At 47.6% G+C, this 23,761-nt stretch overlaps 1 protein-coding gene and 1 long non-coding RNA gene across 2 annotated transcripts in view; one reads left to right on the top strand and one right to left on the bottom strand.

Annotated features, from left to right (window-relative positions):
• The first annotated feature begins 1,376 nt into the window (after positions 1–1,376).
• The window catches only part of LOC116956010 (myosin-7-like), a 40,739-nt gene continuing 18,354 nt past the window's right edge, over positions 1,377–23,761 (top strand). Inside the window, exons 1-25 of the mRNA XM_032977396.2 lie at positions 1,377–1,571; positions 1,919–2,062; positions 2,847–3,003; positions 3,361–3,388; positions 3,587–3,683; positions 4,435–4,527; positions 4,779–4,842; positions 5,078–5,176; positions 5,549–5,652; positions 5,963–6,101; positions 8,096–8,214; positions 9,163–9,312; positions 9,582–9,752; positions 11,670–11,979; positions 16,252–16,322; positions 17,972–18,059; positions 18,199–18,316; positions 18,639–18,762; positions 19,740–19,876; positions 20,012–20,267; positions 20,713–20,955; positions 21,248–21,424; positions 22,218–22,363; positions 22,677–22,767; positions 22,957–23,100. Of these exons, the coding sequence (XP_032833287.1) occupies positions 1,377–1,571; positions 1,919–2,062; positions 2,847–3,003; positions 3,361–3,388; positions 3,587–3,683; positions 4,435–4,527; positions 4,779–4,842; positions 5,078–5,176; positions 5,549–5,652; positions 5,963–6,101; positions 8,096–8,214; positions 9,163–9,312; positions 9,582–9,752; positions 11,670–11,979; positions 16,252–16,322; positions 17,972–18,059; positions 18,199–18,316; positions 18,639–18,762; positions 19,740–19,876; positions 20,012–20,267; positions 20,713–20,955; positions 21,248–21,424; positions 22,218–22,363; positions 22,677–22,767; positions 22,957–23,100 (3,465 nt within the window). The remainder of the gene's footprint in view (positions 1,572–1,918; positions 2,063–2,846; positions 3,004–3,360; positions 3,389–3,586; positions 3,684–4,434; positions 4,528–4,778; positions 4,843–5,077; positions 5,177–5,548; positions 5,653–5,962; positions 6,102–8,095; positions 8,215–9,162; positions 9,313–9,581; positions 9,753–11,669; positions 11,980–16,251; positions 16,323–17,971; positions 18,060–18,198; positions 18,317–18,638; positions 18,763–19,739; positions 19,877–20,011; positions 20,268–20,712; positions 20,956–21,247; positions 21,425–22,217; positions 22,364–22,676; positions 22,768–22,956; positions 23,101–23,761) is intronic.
• LOC142906312 (uncharacterized) lies at positions 1,494–20,101 on the bottom strand. The gene is made up of 5 exons (XR_012930142.1): positions 19,990–20,101; positions 5,897–9,352; positions 5,051–5,172; positions 3,561–3,823; positions 1,494–1,576 (listed from the first exon to the last, which is right to left on the bottom strand). It is a non-coding gene; the product is annotated as an uncharacterized LOC142906312 (long non-coding RNA).

Here is a 23,761-nt window from a genome sequence, read left to right as displayed (position 1 = left end):
AATCGCTTTAAACTATTGTCATTGTAGTGCGTATTTAATGTGGCGCTGCACTCTGATGTTGTAGGAGAAAACATTTATCAAATAGTCTATTTAATTAAGTAGAACGTGTTGTCTATATTTATTTAAAGTTTGCGCATTTTGATGTGACGTCACATTTCTCAACCCCCACCCCCCCCCCATCGTCACACATCGTCACAAATGTCTGACCCCCCCCCTAGGTGCGTGACGTCATTTATGGACGGCCCCTAAGCACTTTAGGTTAAGGGTGTTGAATTTCACAGCACATATAAACAGAATTGTAACGGAATTTGACAAAAAGCTTTTGAGATTAAATGTGTCTCATTCCTCCCCCATTCACAAATACATTCTCATTCTCACCTCATTCAATCACCAGCCTCCCTGATGCTTGCTCTCCCATGACTTCCTGCAGGACCATCCGTTACTAGGGATATCTGTTGCTAGGCTAATGCTTGATCCTTGCTGCCAGCAGAGCATTACATTTTAGAGTAACAATTTAGCGTTAGGTGGGGGGGGTTGAATTCTATAGTCCCATGAGCGTCTTTTTTTTTCACGCCCGATAACTCGGCAGGGTCGTGGAGAAAACGTTTTTTGCTTGAACATCTACAGACGACGGGCTTTCCATCAATACCAAATTTGTGCACGTAGCTTGAAAAATAAGTATGCGTACATAGTTTGTTCAAAGTGGTACATAGATACACATGAGGACAAAATATGTCGATACAGTATATAGATGATTTTGGTGCTACTCATGATGATGCTGTTTGTGATCCTGATGCTGTTTATACTGATGACGCTGATGATGCTACTGCTGCTTTATGATTATACTGTTGTGTATGATGATGCTTCTGCTGATATGTATGATGATGCTTCTGCTGATATGTATTGATGATGCTTCTGCTATGTATGATGATGCTTCTGCTGATATGTATGATGATGCTTCTGCTGATGTGTATGATGATGCTTTTGCTGATATGTATGATGCTTCTGCTATGTACGATGATGCTTCTGCTGATATGTATGATGATGCTTCTGCTGATGTGTATTGATGATGCTTCTGCTGATATGTATGATGATGCTTCTGCTGATATGTATTGATGATGCTTCTGCTGATGTGTATGATGATGCTTCTGCTGATATGTATGATGATGCTTCTGCTGATATGTATGATGATGCTTCTGCTGATATGTATGATGATGCTTCTGCTGATGCTCATGAAGCTGCTGTTGATGGTTACGTTGCTTATAATTATGCTCAGTTTTGAGTATCACGATGATTGCTTCTGCTGACGATATTGATAACAGCGATGCTTATGATGCTGACAACGCTGCCGTGGATGATTCCGCACATTCTAAAGGATGGCTGAACTGTCGGAGTTCGGAGAGGCGGCGCCCTTCCTGCGCAAGTCGGATAAGGAGCGTCTGGAGGCACAGACGCGGCCCTTCGACATGAAGAAGAACGTCTACGTCACTCACCCCAAGTGCGAGTTCGTCAAGGCCCTCGTGCAGAGCGTGGAGGGTGGCAAGTACACCGTGGAGACGGAGGAGGGCGAAGTGAGCTGCCCACAACGCACGCACACACCCATAGATATCCGCGCACACCAGCGGATGTCCATGCACACCAGCGCATGTCCATGCACACCAGCGCATGTCCATGCACACCAGCGCATGTCCATGCACACCAGCGCATGTCCATGCACACCAGCGCATGTCCGCGCACACCAGCGCATATCCGCGCACACCAGCGCATGTCTGCACACACCAGCGGATTTCCACACACACCAGCGCATGTCCGCACACACCAGCGGATTTCCACACACACCAGCGGATGTCCGCACACACACCGCTCGTGGACAAGCAAAACATTCGCTTGTCCCGTCTCTGCTCCGTTCGCACGGCAGACGGTCACCGTGAAAGACGCGGACGTGATGCAAATGAACCCGCCCAAGTTCGACAAGATCGAGGACATGGCCATGCTGACCTTCCTCAACGAGCCGTCCGTGCTGTTCAACCTCAAAGAGCGTTACGCGGCATGGATGATCTACGTGAGTGCCCCGATATTGGCGTATCGTTCGTACGAGGAGAGGCACCGGAAAGTTAAAACGCACACGCAGCCTAAGGCTGGCGTCAAGAAAGTTACACAATTCTGGTCTCACGTAGAAACACGGCCACACCTTCCGGATGAGCGATAAGGCGAACATCCACCAGACGTTTGCTGTAAAAAATAGAGGCACATTCACGTAAACGGTGCATCACACTCGGGAGGCTAGGGTACTCATTGAACATTTCGAAACTCCACTCCGTTGAGATATGCAGCCATCGCTTCTGCAAAATGAATTCAGCTGCTGAGAAAGAGGTAAGTAAGGGGGGTTATACGATGTAACAAGTTAGCAATGCGGACCTGCATGGTGCTCGCTAATAGAACTTACCCAAACGGCCTGTGCAGGCTACAAGGGGGATCTTAGTCATCGTTGCGTGTGTGTAGTCGGTGCATCTGCCAGTCATCTCAGTCGGTCAACCCATGGCACCTGGGTCTCTTTCGCACCTCCGATTAGCACGGTTGGTACCCTTTGGTTCTATTCGGTAAAGTCACGTAGGTAAAACTTTACCGAATAGAACCAAAGCGTATGGATCCTTGCAGTCACGAAAGCTTCAAATCTAGAATAGCACGGTTGGCCACGTACAGCGCAAAAATAAGTTCAACGTACGTACACACACGGCCTCCTGTCGGCGGGCCTTCGACACTTCACGCGATTGCCTCAAGGTGCACAATTGCCGCGGTGAGGTCACCGCCACTTAGTGGTGAACGGCTGCTGTTGTTGTGTACAGACGTACTCGGGGCTGTTCTGTGTCACGGTGAACCCCTACAAGTGGCTGCCCGTGTACAGCTCGCAGTGCGTAAACGCGTACCGGGGCAAGAAGCGTCAGGAGGCCCCTCCACACATCTTCTCCATCTCCGACAACGCGTACCAGTACATGCTCACGGGTACGTGTACACACACACACATACACTAGTACATGCTCACGGGTACGTGTACACACACACACATACACCTGCGCATACACGCGTACCAGTACATGCTCACGGGTACGTTTACACACACACACACATACACTAGTACATGCTCACGGGTACGTGTACACACACACACATACACCTGCGCATACACGCGTACCAGTACATGCTCACAGGTAGGTGTACACATACACCAGTACATGCTCACGGGTACGTGTACACACGCGTGTACACAAACACCGTTTGCCTTACTAGCTGCATACCTGCCTTAGTAGCTGCATATCTGCCTTACTGACTGTCTATATATCTCTGATTTACATTCCGCAGACAGAGAAAATCAGTCCATCCTTATCACGTGAGTTTGAATATAGCACAAAGGGCATGCTTTTAGTTGCTTACAAGTATGGGGATGCGATGAATGACTGTCTGTACGCCTCTGCTTACGCGTCCGATTGCCATCGTGCTTTTCTGTCGGTCCGCCTGCTTGCGCGTCTTGAGTGCGTGACTGAGCGCCTGTGTCTATCTACCTGTGTCCGTCTCTGTGATGGGACAGTGGCGAGTCCGGCGCGGGGAAGACGGTGAACACGAAACGTGTCATCCAGTACTTCGCGTCCATCGCCGCGGCGGGAACCAAGCGTGATGCCAGCAAGGTGGGGACACGGGGAGAAACGGAGAGACTCAGGGGGACACGCAGGGCCACGGGAAGAGACGCACGGACGCCGAGAGACGTGAAGGGATACCAGAAGACACAGAGAGAGACAAGGGGGAGACATAAGAGACATGGAGGGACCTGTGGAGGCATGGGGGAAAGTTGGAGGATACATGGAGGTATACCGGGTGACACGGGGAAACATGGGGGGGGGGGGACAAGGAGGAAAACTGAGACATGGGGAGACATGGGAGAACATAAGGAGACACTGGGGGACCTAGAGACATGCGACGGGACATGTGGGGACAAGATGGATATTGAAGACTGTCCTTTGGAAAGGAGCCTTGGGGGGTAAAAGCAAGTATAGGTGGGACTCTATTCTAGAACAGCATCATTGAGTCTCAATAATAATTCAGGAAGATCCTGCTTCACTAGGATAATTGGACAATGCCAGGAACGAGAGTTGGGCTTTGTACGGTGGGAAACTGGAGAACTTGGAGAAAGAACTTGCCAGACCTACAAAGGGTGAACACTCTGAAGGTCAAAACCGGTCCCAAGTTCTCGAAAGGTTAATAACAGGCTGCTGGATAATATCGTATAGGAAGAAAACAGGTCGAAGGACTAAATACACTTATAAGCTTTTATCCATAATTCTCCACAGCAATGCATGCGTTTTTACACATTTAAAATTCCACACAGATGGATTTAATAACCCATTGCGATGAGTGCGTGAACTCGTGTGATCTTCGCAGGGGACCCTGGAGGATCAAATCGTCTCGGCCAACCCCGCGCTGGAAGCCTTCGGCAACGCGAAGACACTCAGGAACGACAACTCCTCGCGCTTCGTGAGTCTCTCCCATAGGGTTGACACTTATCGTGACCCCTGAGTCTGACCTCGATCGTGACCTAGACTCCCGACCACTTCCCCTCCCTGTGCCACCGTGCAACGCGTGCGTGTGGGCGTGGTGTTGGCCACGCCGCCCCCCTGCGCGTCGTTTCAGCCTTCGTAGTTGCACGCTAACAGCGCGTGCCCCAACAGTCTTGTGAAAGGCTATACGGGGGATCTTAATATTTGTCTTTGTGCGTGCGTGTCCAGGGCAAATTTATCCGCATTCACTTCGGAACGACCGGAAAACTGGCGTCCGCCGACATTGAGACCTGTGAGTCCACGCGGTTCCACTGAGGATCGTTCTCATACTGGGTCGGGCTCAGATCTACTGATGGTGCCCAGCCATTAGGGGCATCGTTTATACCAAGTTTGCCTTCCTATTTACTTATCTGTATACCAAGTCTGCCTGTCTGTCTAAGCATCTGTATATCTGCTTATCTACCTTTATGTATGTCCACTTGTCTGTCTGTCTGTATTACCTGTCTGTCTGTCTGTGTGTCCATCAGATCTGTTGGAGAAGTCTCGGGTTACGTTCCAGCTCAAGGCTGAACGCAACTACCACATCTTCTACCAGATCCTGAGCCAGAGAAAACCTGAGCTCCTGGGTACAAACGACAAGAACACCACGACCATCATCATCATCATTGTCATCATCATCATCGCCAAGCGTTAACAAGAGCACAGATTTTGACTTAAAACTTCCGTGACTGCAGGAATTCATATTCTTTGGTTCTTTTGGTAAAGTCACGTAGATAGGTTCAAAGAAAATAACAAAAAAGAACCTATCTACTGTACGTGACTTTACCGAAACACCCAAGAATATTGCATGAGTAATGCCTGCAATATATGGACGTGTTCGTATTTTAAATGTTCGTTTTATTACAGTATAAAATTGACCACTACTATCATTGCTATTATTCTATCTCCCCTCTCACCACCCATCCCCCCTCTCCATTTCCTTCTCTCCCCTTGCCCAGAAATGCTGCTGGTGACCTCCAACCCGTACGACTATGCGTTCATCAGCCAGGGCCAGGTCACCGTGGCTGGATTGGATGATGGAGACGAGCTCATGGCTACGGATGTGAGCTTCCTCCTATTTCCACATTTTATCCTCCTGACAGAGAGGATGATGAGTTGCTCGATCTGTTCACCTGTCAGTGCTCCACCCCCTAAAATGCTTTTTCCAATCTACCCAGCTCCTCCCCTTCTGCTCCTCCTGCTGATGCCTAGGCGGCGCTGGTGACAATAGTCAAGTTGGTTGTAATGGTGTACATATTGGTGATGGCGGTGATGTCATTGATGGTGACAGTATGGCTTTCGGTCACCGTTCCGATGGTGTTGAGGGCAGTGATGGCGGTGTTGATGGTGGCGATGGTTGCGCCTCCCCGCAGAGTGCCTACGACATCCTGGGCTTCGTTCCGGAGGAGAAAGCGAGCGTGTACAAGCTGACGGGCGCCATCATGCACTTCGGCAACATGCACTTCAAGCAGAAGCAGCGAGAGGAGCAGGCGGAGGCAGACGGCACCGAGGGTACGGCGACGCAGAGCGATACGTGAGATGCGTGGATACATGTGGAGACACACCGAGACATAGAGACACAACAGCACTCATTACACACAAAGTGCTTGCCACAAATGAACCACAATACCTTGCTGATCTCGTCAGGGAGCATAAACCATCACTGCATCTCGCACTTTCAGATGCGCTTCTGCGGCCGTCTGGAACGCTCTTCCTTCCGATATTAGGAAGCCACTTAAGCTATGCACTTTTAAATCGATAATGGAAACGAATTTCTTTGAAACGTTTTGTATTTAGTTTGTTGTCCTTCCCCCGCACCTCCGATTAGCACCGTTGGCTACGTACGGTGCGAAAGAAGTTCAACATACATACCATAGCGATCGTCTTCTCAACTACTTCTGAGGTGGTTGAGAAGACCATAAACTGGCGTTGCTGACTTACAAAAGCAGCTCACCCAGAAATCCACCACGCCTAAGTGAAAGGTACGTATTCCCTGGAAGTGATCAAAACAAAAACCGTCACAGCTGAGTGGTGTTTCAGTTCATCTGCGCCAGTCGTCCGGAACTCACTCAGGCTGGGGGCCACCGCGTTCGAGTGGACTGGTCCACCACAGCTCCAAGTAGCCTCAAGTAAAAACCTTGATACACTAATGTAGAGGCACGCTTTCGGAAGTGTAATGAAAAAAATGACCAACATGTGCCTTATAATCTGTGGAAAGTATGGCCATATATACATGCAGTTTAACACGTAGGCTTTATGATGAATATATACATGCAGATAATTAATTTTACTATTCCGTTCCTCTGCAACGGAAAATAAAAGACAGCTATATTCTTGGTTCTTTCGGTAAAGTCACGTGACTTTTACCGAAAGAATCAAGAATATGAATCCCTGCAGTCACGAAAGCTTTAAATCAAAATAAAAAAACAGCTGTCGTGTTCACACTCTTCTCACAATCCTCCCGTAATCAGAGCACCAACAGTCATGCGCTTTTTTATGTAATAATAAAATGGCAAGACGATATGTATTATGATGCTTTTTTTTATATTCTACATGATTGGAATAATGTTATGATGGATTAATTACATCGATAGGAACAGAAAGGAAAAGTCAAAACCATTTTAAATTAACGGTGTCAGTCTTCTGTATTCGTTAATCCCACCTCTTCGGTGTCGCTATTATACATCTTCCAAACTTCTTCTGCCGTTTATATTCAATATTTATTTGTTACACTGAAAAATCCCATGTAGACAGTTACCCTGCAAGTTTTGATAGCAACGGCTCGCAGCAGCAGCCACCAACAAAAGAGCTATCGTCGGGGTGGAAAGGAACCCAGCCAGCAGCCAGCCAGGAAACTTGAGCCGTAGATTTTTTTGTTAAAATAGCTGTGATAATTATCAATAGCGGGGAAATGCAAGGATACACTGGGGGATGTGGTGACATGCACATCGAGACACACTGGGACACACTGGGACGTTTTTTTGGGACAAATCGAGACATGAGGACATGCGAAGGCACATGGATATACTGGGAGACGTTCGGACATGTGGGAAAGCATGGTGGGGACAATCAGGGCTACATGTCGGGCACTAAAGGACAAGTAAAATTGGCAAGCGGTCAATATTTAGAAATGTTATGATAAAAAGACCAGCTTGGAACACCCAAGTCCAGTGAAGTCACCCCGGACAACTTCAAACCAAAGGCAAATCCTTTCAGCGCTGTTTTTTTTTCGTCTCCAAGTTTTGTGCAACCGTTCAATAAACTTGGCCGATTCTCTCGCGGGTAAGTCCCTAACAGCAATACAAATGTCTTTTTGTTAAAGTTAATATCGCATCACGTTGACGAGCGTTATTGCAACCCTCCATTACAGACAGATATAATGTTGATAGCAGGATATTGGGATAAAAAAACGGGCACCGTGTCCAACAGACATGAGCTATGGGGAGTGGTGGCGCAGACAGATGGACAGGGCTAATGTACCAACGTTGGAACTTTGCCTTTGACAGACGCCGACAAAGCGTCGTACCTCATGGGCCTCAACTCGGCCGACCTCATCAAGGGCCTGTGCCACCCCAGGGTCAAGGTCGGCAACGAGTACGTGACCAAGGGTCAGAACGTGCAGCAGGTGGGCGGCTCCTGATGGCGACTTCCAACGAAAGCGAACCCCCCCCCCCCCCCCATTCTCTGTACACACCAATTGTGACATCACCATTGTCACAACCATCATCAGTAATCTTCGTGATCATAGTAATCATTTACTGGTAGGAACGAAGTTGTAAACTGAGTGTACTAGCCTGCAATAGATTAATGTGTCCGTCCGTCCGTCCCCTTTCAATACTTTAACGAAGTGAAATCTCGTGCTGTTGGGTGTAAAATCAGCAATAGACAGCGCAGAGACTTGTCCTACCAGCCCACCCTGCAGGGACCTGTTAATCGTGAAGTTCCAAATATGTATCATCTTCATCACCTGCTTCCCAACATCATTGCACTCATCTGAATTAATCATATTTTCTTTAATTTCTGCATTGGTTAATTTACATGCAGTACAAATTCTGCACTATGGAACCTGTTTTTCTGGCTCGTGCATTATTGTTGAATTGAAATCAATCTAACAGGGGTGTAACATACTCTTCGGTTCTTTCGGTAAAGTCACGTAGGTATAAAACAAAATAAATTAAATCACGACGTTTCGGGCGCAACACAAGCGTCCGTCATCAGGTGGGGCAATTACGGCAGTCCTTCTGCCCACTTCAGCTGTTGTTTTCCTTGCTGTGGTTGTCCCACCTGATGACGGACGCTTGTGTTGCGCCCGAAACGTCGTGATTTTATTTATTTTATTTTCTACCTACGTGACTTTACCGAAAGAACCAAAGAGTGCGAATCCCTGCAGTCACGAAAACTTCAAAGCTTGGGGTGTAACAGTAGGACCCGGACCCCTGCACTGACATACTGCGCATTCACGCATCCACACTTGGCAATTACTACAACCCACCTCAAAACCCCATCCTCACCCCCATGGACTTCCGTGCCCCACCAATATATTTACCCACCGGAACACCGCTGCATCTGCCAGGTGTCCTATTCCATCGGTGCACTGGCAAAGTCCGTGTACGAGAAGATGTTCAACTGGATGGTCGTGCGCATCAACCAGTCGCTGGAGACCAAGGCCCCACGACAGCACTTCATCGGCGTGCTGGACATCGCCGGCTTCGAGATCTTCGACGTGAGGACACCACCGCCAGCAATGCCACCTGCCAGCACCACTCCCATCACCACGACCACCACCTTTAACATTCACCACCTGCCAGAACCACCCATCACCGCCACTGTAAATGCCATCACAATCACCACCATCGCCACCACCACATTTAGCATTGCCACCACCAACACCATCACCACTACCATCACCTGTCTGTCTGTCCATCTGTCCAACCATTCACTCACCCATCCGTCTGTTCCTCCGTACGTGTGTCCTTCTCCCGGTGTGCGCAGTTCAACTCATTTGAGCAGCTCTGCATCAACTTCACCAACGAGAAGTTGCAGCAGTTCTTCAACCACCACATGTTCGTGCTGGAGCAGGAGGAGTACAAGAAGGAGGGCATCGAGTGGACCTTCATCGACTTCGGCATGGACCTGCAGGCCTGCATCGAGCTCATTGAGAAGGTGGCTGCCGCCGATGATGATGCCACTGCTGATGATGCTGCTACTATTGCTGCTTGTTATACTGATGACAATAATGATGATCATGGTGATGGCGATCTTCATCATCTACGACAATGGCGATAATAATGCCAATGTAAAAGTTGACAATGCTGCTCAGTTTAACACGTAGGCTTTCGCGACCAATATCATCCCTAAGAGGTTTTTTTTTGGGGGGGGGGGTTACATCACGTAAATATTTAAATGTGTCATTAAACCCGCCACCACCCAACACAGTCAACTAGTAAGGGTTGTCACGTAAACAGAACATTCGTCACTAGTACAGCCCAATATCTCCACAAATCTGGCTGTCGCCTGATGAAGCCAGTTGTAATTACTGGCGAAACGTCGTACTCAGATTGTAAATTTTGTGGCTTGGCTCTCCAACATACCGGTTAGTGCTGTACTAGTGACGAGTTCTGTTTACGTGACACAACCCATACTAGTTGGCTATGCCGGGTGGTGACGGCTTTAACGACACGTGTATATATTTATGCGATCTAACCCAAAAAAAAAAACCTCTATTATGGACAATGCTGCTGCTGGTCATGATCATGATGCTGCTCCTCATTCTGCCACTGTTGCCGCTTCTTTTACCGCTGCATGACGACAATTGACGACAATGACGATACTCTTTGGTTCTATTCGGTAAAGTCACGTAGGTAAAAAAATAAAACAACAAAAATCACGTTTCGGTCACAACACAAGCGGCCTTCATCAGGTGAAGGGACCAGACTGTCTCGAGTACTGCGCTGGAGTGAAACAGAGCCAAGCTCAGACCACGACCTTTAAGCTGTGTGAGAGGGATTAAGGTGCCTCGACAAAGGAATTAGCATAAAAAATTAGCATTTGATTGGCGGACTTAGCATGATGAAAGGTGTAGCACGCGGCAGTGCACCTTTAAGCTGTGTGAGAGGGATTAAGGTGCCTTGACAAAGGAATTAGCGTAAAAAATAGCATTTGATTGGCAGACTTAGCATGATGAAAGGTGTAGCACACGGCAGTGCACCTTTAAGCTGTGTGAGAGGGATTAAGGTGCCTTGACAAAGGAATTAGCGTAAAAATTAGCATTTGATTGGCGGACTTATCATGATGAAAGGTGTAGCACAGTGATCGGCACCGGCAGTGCACCCGCCTGTGCTGCGAAAGTTTGGGGTACCACTACTTGAAAAAATATACTGTACCAATGAAAATTAGTTTAATGTTTGGTTCGATTTAGAACATCTTTCCAATGGTTGCTTAATTTGAAACCATCTTCTCGGTTGAAATTGTGTCTGTGTTTGTAGATCTGAATTGCCTCGTGAACAAATCTCTGATAAAAACCCGTGGGTTTGCAAAGAACCTTGGTATCGGAGAAAATTATATCGTGATCACCCACAGTGTTGTAACAGTGATCAGCCACGGCAGAAGAATTCGTTCTGCCGTGTTTCAAATCTGATTTGTGCTCGCGAATTCGGTCAGAGACATGTCGCTTCGTCTCCCTGATATAGCAATCACCGCAGGTACAACTCAATTTGTAAACCCCGGGGTACTGTAAGTCAGGAATGACATCCTTCATGGATGGGATCAGATCACAAATTTTATGTACTGTATTGAACCGGACCTGGATCTTGTGTTTGTTTAGAATTTTGGAAATCTTTTTAGTAACGCCTGCTATATATGGTAGTGTGATGGTTTTGACTGGAGTATCAAGCGGTTGTTTCTGTATGGAGGGAGAAACAACTTGGCGGATAGTACGGTCAGAGTATCCATTCCTTTTGAGGGCCAGGTGTACATGTTTTAATTCACTGGTCATGTGGTGTTGGATCCTTGCAGTCACGAAATCTTCAAATCTAGAAGACAATGACGATGACCACACCCTTTTGCCTGCGTGCTCCACAGCCCATGGGCATCATGTCCATCCTGGAAGAGGAGTGCATGTTCCCCAAGGCGTCCGACCAGAGCTTCAAGGCGAAGCTGTACGACAACCACCTGGGCAAGTCCAACAACTTCCAGAAGCCGCGCATCGTCAAGGGAAAGCCGGAGGCGCACTTTGCGCTGGTGCACTACGCCGGCGTGGTGGACTACAACATCTCGGGCTGGCTCGTCAAGAACAAGGACCCGCTCAACGAGACCGTCGTCGGCCTTTATCAGAAGTCCTCGCTCAAGCTGCTCGCCTCGCTGTTTGCCAACTACGCCGGCGCAGATTCCGGTGAGCAAGTCACGAATCGCTCTTAACGTTTCAATCGCTCGCTCCCCTCGCTCAGGTCGAGCACGCCAACCGGCTCGATTCATCCACTTTAGTCGCTTGAAAACTCGCACTCTCCAAGTTGAAAACTCACACTCTCCATGTTGAAAACTCGCACTCTCCACGTTGAAAACTCACACTCTCCATGTTGAAAACTCACACTCTCCATGTTGAAAACTCACACTCTAGATGTTGAAAACTCGCACTCTTCATGTTGAAAACTCACACTCTCCACGTTGAAAACTCACTCTCCATGTTGAAAACTCACACTCTCCATGATGAAAACTCACACTCTCCATGTTGAAAACTCACACTCTCCACGTTGAAAACTCACACTCTCCATGTTGAAAACTCACACTCTCCATGTTGAAAACTCACACTCTCCATGTTGAAAACTCGCACTCTTCATGTTGAAAACTCGCACTCTCCATGTTGAAAACTCACTCTCCACGTTGAAAACTCACACTCTCCATGTTGAAAACTCGCACTCTCCACGTTGAAAACTCACACTCTCCATGTTGAAAACTCGCACTCTCCATGTTGAAAACTCACACTCTCCATGTTGAAAACTCGCACTCTCCATGTTGAAAACTCACACTCTCCATGTTGAAAACTCACACTCTCCACGTTGAAAACTCACAGTCTCCACGTTGAAAACTCACACTCTCCATGTTGAAAACTCACAGTCTCCACGTTGAAAACTCACACTCTCCATGTTGAAAACTCGCACTCTTCATGTTGAAAACTCACACTCTCCATGTTGAAAACTCGCACTCTCCATGTTGAAAACTCGCACTCTTCATGTTGAAAACTCACACTCTCCACGTTGAAAACTCACACTCTCCATGTTGAAAACTCGCACTCTCCATGTTGAAAACTCGCACTCTCCACGTTGAAAACTCACACTCTCCATGTTGAAAACTCACACTCTCCATGTTGAAAACTCACACTCTCCATGTTGAAAACTCGCACTCTTCATGTTGAAAACTCACACTCTCCATGTTGAAAACTCGCACTCTCCATGTTGAAAACTCACACTCTCCATGTTGAAAACTCGCACTCTCCATGTTGAAAACTCACACTCTCCATGTTGAAAACTCACTCTCCACGTTGAAAACTCACACTCTCCACGTTGAAAACTCGCACTCTTCATGTTGAAAACTCACTCTCCACGTTGAAAACTCACACTCTCCATGTTGAAAACTCACACTCTCCATGTTGAAAACTCACTCTCCACGTTGAAAACTCACACTCTCCATGTTGAAAACTCGCACTCTCCACGTTGAAAACTCACTCTCCACGTTGAAAACTCGCACTCTTCATGTTGAAAACTCACACTCTCCACGTTGAAAACTCACACTCTCCATGTTGAAAACTCACACTCTCCACGTTGAAAACTCACACTCTCCATGTTGAAAACTCACTCTCCACGTTGAAAACTCGCACTCTTCATGTTGAAAACTCGCACTCTCCATGTTGAAAACTCACACTCTCCATGTTGAAAACTCACACTCTCCATGATGAAAACTCGCACTCTCCATGTTGAAAACTCGCACTCTCCACGTTGAAAACTCACACTCTCCACGTTGAAAACTCGCACTCTTCATGTTGAAAACTCGCACTCTCCACGTTGAAAACTCACACTCTCCATGTTGAAAACTCGCACTCTTCATGTTGAAAACTCACACTCTCCATGTTGAAAACTCACACTCTCCACGTTGAAAACTCACACTCTCCACGTTGAAAACTCACACTCTCCATGTGAAAACTCGCACTCTTCATGTTGAAAACTCACACTCTCCATGTTGAAAACTCACACTCTCCATGTTGAAAACTCGCACTCTCCATGTTGAAAACTCACACTCTCCATGTTGAAAACTCACTCTCCACGTTGAAAACTCGCACTCTTCATGTTGAAAACTCACACTCTCCATGTTGAAAACTCACTCTCCACGTTGAAAACTCGCACTCTTCATGTTGAAAACTCGCACTCTCCATGTTGAAAACTCGCAGTCTCCATGTTGAAAACTCACACTCTCCATGTTGAAAACTCACACTCTCCACGTTGAAAACTCACAGTCTCCACGTTGAAAACTCACACTCTTCATGTTGAAAACTCGCACTCTCCATGTTGAAAACTCGCAGTCTCCATGTTGAAAACTCATACTCTCCATGTTGAAAACTCACACTCTCCACGTTGAAAACTCACACTCTCCACGTTGAAAACTCACACTCTCCATGTTGAAAACTCACTCTCCATGTTGAAAACTCACACTCTCCATGTTGAAAACTCGCACTCTCCATGTTGAAAACTCACACTCTCCATGTTGAAAACTCACTCTCCACGTTGAAAACTCGCACTCTTCATGTTGAAAACTCACACTCTCCATGTTGAAAACTCACTCTCCACGTTGAAAACTCGCACTCTTCATGTTGAAAACTCGCACTCTCCATGTTGAAAACTCGCAGTCTCCATGTTGAAAACTCACACTCTCCATGTTGAAAACTCACACTCTCCACGTTGAAAACTCACAGTCTCCACGTTGAAAACTCACACTCTCCATGTTGAAAACTCGCACTCTTCATGTTGAAAACTCGCACTCTCCATGTTGAAAACTCGCAGTCTCCATGTTGAAAACTCATACTCTCCATGTTGAAAACTCACACTCTCCACGTTGAAAACTCACACTCTCCACGTTGAAAACTCACACTCTCCATGTTGAAAACTCACACTCTCCACGTTGAAAACTCACACTCTCCACGTTGAAAACTCGCACTCTTCATGTTGAAAACTCGCACTCTCCATGTTGAAAACTCGCAGTCTCCATGTTGAAAACTCACACTCTCCATGTTGAAAACTCACACTCTCCATGTTGAAAACTCACACTCTCCATGTTGAAAACTCACACTCTCCATGTTGAAAACTCACACTCTCCATGTTGAAAACTCACACTCTCCATGTGAAAACTCGCACTCTTCATGTTGAAAACTCACACTCTCCATGTTGAAAACTCACACTCTCCATGTTGAAAACTCGCACTCTCCACGTTGAAACTCGCAGTCTCCACGTTGAAAACTCGCAGTCTCCATGTTGAAAACTCACACTCTCCATGTTGAAAACTCGCACTCTCCATGTTGAAAACTCACACTCTCCATGTTGAAAACTCACACTCTCCATGTTGAAAACTCACACTCTCCATGTTGAAAACTCACACTGTCCACGTTTTGCTCGCGTAGCGCTTGCGGACGACGCGACAGCGTTCCGTCCAGTCACCACACGTGTTTCTCAAATTGTTTTTTTTTTTACAATGTTCCCGAGCGGTGCTGGGAAAGCGCCGCGATGGCACAGGAACGCAATCTTTTATTCACGCCCCCCCGTCATCACCAGCCCTGCGCGTGGTGTATAATCACTGGGTCGGCACCACGGTCTCTCTCAGTCGGCACCACGACACCCTGCACGTGCTTCCCTCTCCATCACACGCCACTCTGATCTCACTCACCACGCCTAGTGCCACTGCTGGTGGACACCCTTTTAACATTAACACGATAAACCTCGGTTTCCCTGCCAAAACACACGACTCGAAAAAATATATATATATTATCTTAGTACTCAATATTCACTAGAAAAGCACAACAGACCCTCCACGTGCATTTATAAAATCATCAATTGAACACAAATAATTTTACTCATGATTTCATTAATTATTATAATGTGCAATCTTATTAATTATTTTAATGTTTAAAGCTGATTAATTATTTTAGTCTTCGTATAATTTATTGTAATTAAATCATTATATAGCACGGGGACTTTTTTACCACATTAATGGTTAAACTGCAACTACAATACAGTGAAGTTACTGCACTATAAATTAGTTAAATGAGTATACAGTTGAACGAATATTCATTCAATATTGATATCACTAATTAACACTAAAACAAACATGCAACCATAAACCAGTTGCCATCACTAAAGCCATCCATACACAATCTAATCCGGATTTACTAAAACCACAGAGCAATTATAGTCATTAAAACATTTTTTTTTTAAATCGTCGAACAACATTATTTTGGCACAAGAATTACATTAATGATATAAGCAACTTAAAATGACTCAGTCTTTTGCATGCGCTATTCCCTCCTCGTCGGTGTCGCGAGCTGCTATATGACTGCTACTGCATGTTTCCAAAGGAAGGAAGCGAGCAATGTGACAACCTCCATTTCCCCCCTTGTCCCCAGCCGCGGACACTTCCAAGAAGGGCGCCAAGAAGAAGGGTTCTTCCTTCCAGACCGTGTCAGCTCTGCACAGGGTGAGCAAATCAACGGGGCGTGCGACTGCGTAGGCGTCCGCGGTTCTGCCGCGCGAGGTCTTTTGCTTGCGAGTTGTGCCGCGCGATCCGACATTCAGATCCCACGTGTTGGGAGCTTCTTCACTTCCCGGGAGAGAATAGTTCCTCAAGAAGTTGCCAGCACGTGGAGCAAAAGGCCGGACGTCGTGCGGAAACAACAACAGAATCCGGATATTTATTTATGCTGGAGGAATCTGATGAGCTCTAAAGCTCCTTTTCAGAGATGTCCAGTTCGGGGCAGGTCAGAACGCTACAACAACGCGCAATGCAAAAACACGCTAGGAGTGAAAAGTCTAGGAAATGTAAACAAATCACTTATAAATCAAACAAAACTCTCTGTCTTACCAGGTAAAGCCCACTGAGCTATTATCTTCTTCAGAAGCGATCTGGCCACAAACGACATCTTATTATGCACATTGGATAGCCAACCACAGAGACGACATGCCATGTAGGGGGTCGTAAAAGCAGAAATAATATTTGGGTGCGTCACATGACTACAAACATGCTGGACAAGCTCCATAAATAAATATCACAATTGTGTGGATCAATTAAGAAAATATGCAAATAACAGGATGGAGCAGTGCCACACCGATTAGCGCTCAGTTCTCTGAACCCGGCAACCCATGTTCGATTCACAGGCAGGCAAACATTAGTGGCACAGTGATATAAATATTAGTGATATAAATATTAGTGATATAAATATTAGTGATATAAATATTAGTGATATAAATATTAGTGATATAAATATTAGTTATAAAAATATTAGTGATATAAATATTAGATCTACCTTCAATCCTTCCCCCCAACCGCCACCTTTGCCAAACTCCACATGACCAAGAGTGGTCTTAATTGCATTTTTTTTACGTTAAAATAACGAGATTTTTTTCATTTTTTAAGGATGTGGGGGTCATTCTGAGTTTTATTTCCAAGTCTGCTTAAATTCATCTTTGTAAGATACCCGACTTCTGAAATTCTCTTTCATATTCTGCCACTGATACAAATCAGTGATACCTTCACAACTTACAGCCTTTATTTTTGGCAATAACAGTCGTTTGTATGTGGTCTTTAAAAGCCATATATACAACTGGCCCCTAGACATACTTAATCGAGCCAAAACAGGCTGTCGGAGGACGAGCATTTCGATCTAGAGCTCCCACGGGCTGAAGCACACTCCCGCTGCACGTGGGACGGATTTCGTTCCAAATGTTTAATTCCTGATTACGTTTGTTTTGGCTTTTCATTTGGTTTAATGGGCCGTAGTAGATTGACACTCTCCAATGTATGACCACTCCATCCTATGGAGGGACCCTGGCTTCTGTACGGAGCTGGGGGTGCATTCTGGCGCACTGATGCTCTTGGCTCGTGTAAGGAGCTGAGAGGTCGACCTGGTTTACACTATGTATGTTAAACTTCTCTCGCACTGTACGGAGCAAACCCAGCCTTTTAGATGTAAGTTTGTTGACTCCTGCACTTAAGGGCCCGACGCTTTTACTCAGTTCGCTCATGCCTTGCGCCGCCGCACACTGACCACTTACAACATCATCACCTGCTGGTCAAAGTTGCGCTGTGAACGGTGACAAACTCACGCACCCTCGCTCTCACCGCCGCAGGAGAACCTGAACAAGCTGATGACCAACTTGAGGTCCACGCATCCTCACTTTGTGCGCTGCATCATCCCCAATGAGGAGAAGAAGCCAGGTGAGCACACACACCTGTACAGAGATTACCGGTGTAGCCTACGTAGACTTGCTGGGGCAAGTGCTATTCGCGAGCACCTATGATACACACACTGCTTCCTGCGCCCCCCCCCCCCCCCCATCGCTGTGCCCTCCTCCAGGTGCGATGGACAACGCCCTGGTGATGCACCAGCTGCGTTGTAACGGCGTGCTGGAGGGAATCCGTATCTGCAGGAAGGGATTCCCCAACAGGATCCTCTACGGCGACTTCAAGCAGCGGCAAGTCATCGTCATCATGAGATGCATCATCTTCACCATTGTTGTCATTTGTAATATGATTGTCATGATTGTCATTATCAGCTGAAGTATCATGATCATCATCGTCATCTTGTTCAGATGCAGTATCATCATAATTATCACCATCACTAGCAGAAGGAGCACCGTCATTTCATTCACAACTCCTACAACATCCCCACTACCACCATCGCTGTCATGACCATAATTGGGCAGCCGAATCATTCACTGCGATGACGATGATGTCTCTGACCCAACCACCCCCCCACCCCGCACTCCATACCCCACCCCCTCCACCACCACACAGGTACCGTATCCTGAATCCGAATGCCGTGCCCGAGGGACAGTTCATGGACAGCCGAAAATCGGCTGAGAAGCTCCTGTCCACCCTCGACATCGACCACACGCAGTACAAGTTCGGACACACCAAGGTGCGAGAGGGGGCCTCCTCAATTGATGACGATGATGATATGATGATGAAGATGATGATGGTCATCATGATCATGACGATCACAAATGTGTGCCTGAGTGAGTCAGCGACCGTGTCATCGAGTGAGCAGTTATTCGCTGATTGGTTTACAGACTTTCTGGTTGCATAAGGCATTTTTTTTAAAAAGCGTAAAACATTGGAGTATTTCTTTCACTTGTGCCACTTAAACTGACAAGCCAAGGGAAAAACAAATCCACTTTAATTGACAGAGCTGGGCCACAATATTGTACAAGCAAGCCGCACCAGACCCATGCCAAATCAGCTTGGTGCGGGTTCAGGAGGCGCCAGGTTTTTTCCACCGCATGGAAGTGATGCAACAAATTAAAAATATTAATAAACCCGCTCCTGGCCCTGCTTGGCCCTAAGCCATGTCCATATGTCTTGTGAGGCCAGCGTATGATGATTTGGTTCCGACTCGGCTCAGTCAATAGAACTGGCTCATTTAGGATGTGATAGTGGAAAAGGGAGTACAAGAATTCACAGCACGACTGCTGTGGGATCTGGCAGACGGAAGGAAGCAATGGCTACGTGTGGAATCGGAAGTTGAGTGTTTCCCTTACCCGACCCTTGGAAGGGACGCCACGTTCCTAGGTTTGGGGTGATGCGGCCGGGCGATGGCACACGTGCCGCTCATGTGTGTCACAGTGGACGTTAAACATCCCGTGACATTGCTTTGAAAATGAAAAGATCACGTGTGCCGTTATCACAGTCCAAATTACATAAAATTCTCACGAAAAAAATCGGTAAGTCGTATATAAAGATCGCCCCCCCCCCCCCCCCCCACAGGCAGGTAAATGCCCGCTAACAGGCCGGTGCTGCGTACATGTTATGCCTCTCAGGGACCGATGCGATGAGAGGTGCGGTATAAATATGACCACACCACTCTCCTCCCCCTCCCCCACCTTTAACCCCGTGCAGGTGTTCTTCAAGGCCGGTCTGCTGGGCACGCTGGAAGAGATGCGAGACGACCGCCTATCAAAGATCATCACCCTCCTGCAGGCGCGATGCCGGGGGTTACTGTCACGCAAGGAGTTCGCGAAGATCATCGAGCGCAGGTGAGGGGTGTAGGCGCAACAGTATCCACAGAGTCACTCGGGGGTTATTCGAGGGTAGATCTATGATTGTGGTGGTGTATGATTGATGTGTGATGACGACGATGGTGAGTCACCTTCTTGTATCCGTCGCCACAGGGACGCGCTGCTCGTCATCCAGTACAACATCCGCGCATTCATGGGCGTCAAGAACTGGCCGTGGATGAAGCTCTTCTTCAAGATCAAGCCACTGCTCAAGAGCGCCGAGACCGAGAAGGAGATGCAGAACATGAAGGAGGACTTCCTGAAGCTGAAGGAGGCCTACGCCAAGTCGGAGGCACGCCGCAAGGAGCTGGAGGAGAAGTCGGTGTCGCTCCTGCAGGAGAAGAACGACCTCGCCATGCAAGTGCAGGCGGTGCGTGAGACCGGCCGGCCTGACCGGGACAATGATGATAAGGATGTTGATGATAATGATGATGGGTGCGATGATGATGGTGGTGGTGGATGAATAATATACAAGACTGTAGTTTTCACACAATGTCCATGGAAATCGTAATATTCTATAATGTTTGTGATATCTTGGGGAAATAGCTGTATAAACATTACATAAGGTCCTTCGTTTCCTTTAAAGAATCCAGTATATATTGCCCTCCGTGCCAAAATCATAGCCCTAATGATGACGATGATGACGATTATTATGGTCACGATAACGAAGATGATGCTGTTCACTGCAGGCCCTCAGCTCAGCTCAACTCACAAAAGAAACTTTCCTTCCACCACTGCGCCTGCCGCCATCCCTCACCACCATGACATTCACCTCCGCCTTCCGCCCCCCTCCCACCACACACACACACACACAGGAGCAAGATAACATCGCGGATGCCGAGGAGCGCTGCGAGCAGCTCATCAAGAGCAAGATCTCTCAGGAGGGGAAGATCAAGGAGCTGACGGAGCGACTGGAGGAGGAAGAGGAGATGAACGCCGAGGTGACGGCCAAGAAGCGCAAGCTGGAGGACGAGTGCAGCGAGCTCAAGAAGGACATTGACGACCTGGAGCTCACGCTCGCCAAGGTGGAGAAGGAGAAGCACGCCACGGAGAACAAGGTGAGTGGCGGACCACGCCTTTGGCATTGTACTACCAACTCATCCAAAAAAATCTAGAGCGGCTCTCTGCACCTATTTCACATTTAGTTATTTGTATCCAAAGCGAAAATAACATTTGTCCATTAGCAGTCAGGCTGGTTAAACCAATGCTGCTGGGTTACGAAATGTTATTGCCAAAAGCAATCGATATACACTATGGGGCTCTGTACGAATCTGGCTCCACTAATGTGTCCACTCCCACCACCCTACCACGCCCGCTCACCCACCCACCCTCCCTCCCACCGACCCACAGGTGAAGAACCTGACGGAGGAGATGGCCGCTCTGGATGACATCATCGCGAAGCTGACCAAGGAGAAGAAGGCCCTCCAGGAGGCTCACCAGCAAACGCTGGACGACCTGCAGGCTGAGGAGGACAAGGTCAACTCGCTCACCAAGAGCAAGGCCAAGCTGGAGCAGCAAGTGGACGACGTGAGTGGTCCGCCAGTGCACTTCACTAGGGGCCTCATGGTTCCACCAATCAATTATGGTTTTTCTTTTACATGCCAAAGCCTTCTTTAACTCAGACCAATTATCACTCCTACACACAGCGCGAAGTTGGCTAAAGTTTAAATCATGTTTCCATATCTGGGATGGAGCACCCATATTCTACCTTTCTCTACCTGACAGAGTTGAACGTTAAGCAGGCAGGTTGATTGATGATCCAGCAATAATCGATTCACTCCAGTGACCGTCAGTCAGTCACCTCGTTATCACTTTTCTATCACTGCTACTATGAATTCCTCCATGGTAGGACTTGGTCTACGAAACTGTTTAACATCATCCATACTTTGTTCACCCACCACACTGCAGGTGAAAACAACACACTCACCTACTCACTCACCCACCACACGTCAGGTTAAAACACCTCTTTCACATTAGTTGAATTCCTGCACATTTTCTCTATTCCCAAGTTCTTAGAACTTTGCTCAATTCAAGAATGCTTTTAACTCTATACTATTTACACATAATCGTGCTGTTTGTTGATGGCCACTCGGCATTTCGGGGCTGTGCTCCATGATAATAACCGTGATGATAATAATAATTTTAAAAAAATCCCCACCAACCCAGATTATTGTCCCAATTATCCAAACGTTCCATCAAACCGCGGGAACCGACCTGTCCACTCGCACCTTTAACGAGCCCCCCCCCAGGAACCCAGAAAGTCTCTGTGGTCGATGTTATTTTATATAAGCATGCATGTGTCTGCACGTACGTTCCACAGCTGGAGGGCTCGCTGGAGCAGGAGAAGAAGGTCCGCATGGATCTGGAGCGCGCCAAGAGGAAGCTGGAGGGAGACCTCAAGCTGACCCAGGAGACCATCATGGACCTGGAGAACGACAAGCAGCAGCTGGAGGAGAAGTCCAAGAAGTAGGGTGCTCGTGAACACCATCGTCATCATCACCATCATAGTCATCGTCATCTGTATTTGTCATCATCAAAATCATTATTGTCATCATCCATTGCAGGCGATTGCTTGAGACGTTGCTGGGTGGCCCGAGGTTGGGCGACTGTATGACCAACGTGTGTGGGCATGCGTGCACGTGTGTTTGTATGTATGTATACATGTGTATCCATGAGTGTGTGCCCACATATGCCGGTTTGTATGCACGTGCTTTCATACGTGTGCGTGCGTGTGCGTGCGTGTGCGCGCGCATGTGTGTGCGCGCATGGACACATCCAGAAAGGAGTTTGAGATGAACACCCTGAACAGCCGAATTGAGGATGAGCAGGCACTGGCTGCCCAGCTTCAGAAGAAGATCAAGGAACTGCAGGTGATGCACACTTATGGTGCTGCTGCTGACGATGATGGCAACAATGATGAAGAAGATGACGACGATGAATGTGATGACACTAATGCTGCTGATGCTGCTTCTGCTGCTTACGACGATGACGATGATCACAGCCACGTCAATGCTGCTGATGATGAAGGCGCTGATGATGATGTTCTCGCCCCTCCCCAGGCGCGCATTGAGGAGCTGGAGGAGGAGCTCGAGGCTGAGCGAGCGGCGCGCGCCAAGGTGGAGAAGCAGCGAGCGGACGTGGCGCGCGAGCTGGAGGAGATCAGCGAGAGGCTGGAGGAGGCCGGAGGAGCCACGGCAGCGCAGGTGACCCCCACCCCCCCACCACACACAGAGAGAGACAAAGGTCACCCGTGTAGCATGCACAGACAGTTGGGCCGTTAAAGAGCACTATGAAGGCCAGAACGTCGCATGAGAGGGTGATGTCGCAAGCACCACGATCAGCCGCTTTTTGCCACCCCCAGTGTCGATGCTTACCCATCGCACCAGATACTTGTTAACAGCTGAGTTGACCTCGGAGCGGTCCAGTACAAGCTTAGATAATCGTCGCTGATGTCATTCATCATCGAAGAATCGAACTCCGTTCACCGGGTTCATAGCGCAGTGCGCTAACCACTATCCAATCACAAAATAGCCGCACAGACACGCAGATACACGCACAAGCACACACACACACACACTTTGAGACCCCCCCACCGCCTACACATTCCACAAGGAGTGACTAATCCCATATCTGCATTTGTCATCAATATGCTAAATTCCTCTGTTGATATGTAAACTCCTTTGTCAAGGCGCTCTCCTCCTCCCACCCAGCTTAAAATACACTGCCAAGCTTAGCAGTGTTCATTAGGACGCTGTCTTTCCGACAGCTCTGTTTCTTCACCTGAGGAGTGCTGCTTGCATTGTGGCCGAAACGTCGTGAGAATTTTATTTTATTTTTATCACTTTATTGTTTCCCTTCGACGTG

The sequence above is a fragment of the Petromyzon marinus genome, chromosome 63 (genome assembly GCF_048934315.1).
Source record: "Petromyzon marinus isolate PM22_M1 ecotype Great Lakes invasive population chromosome 63, UKy_Petmar_22M1.pri1.0, whole genome shotgun sequence".
NCBI lineage: Eukaryota > Metazoa > Chordata > Hyperoartia > Petromyzontiformes > Petromyzontidae > Petromyzon > Petromyzon marinus.
Note: the sequence above shows the minus strand (reverse complement) of the source record. Positions and strands in the feature narration are given on the sequence as shown.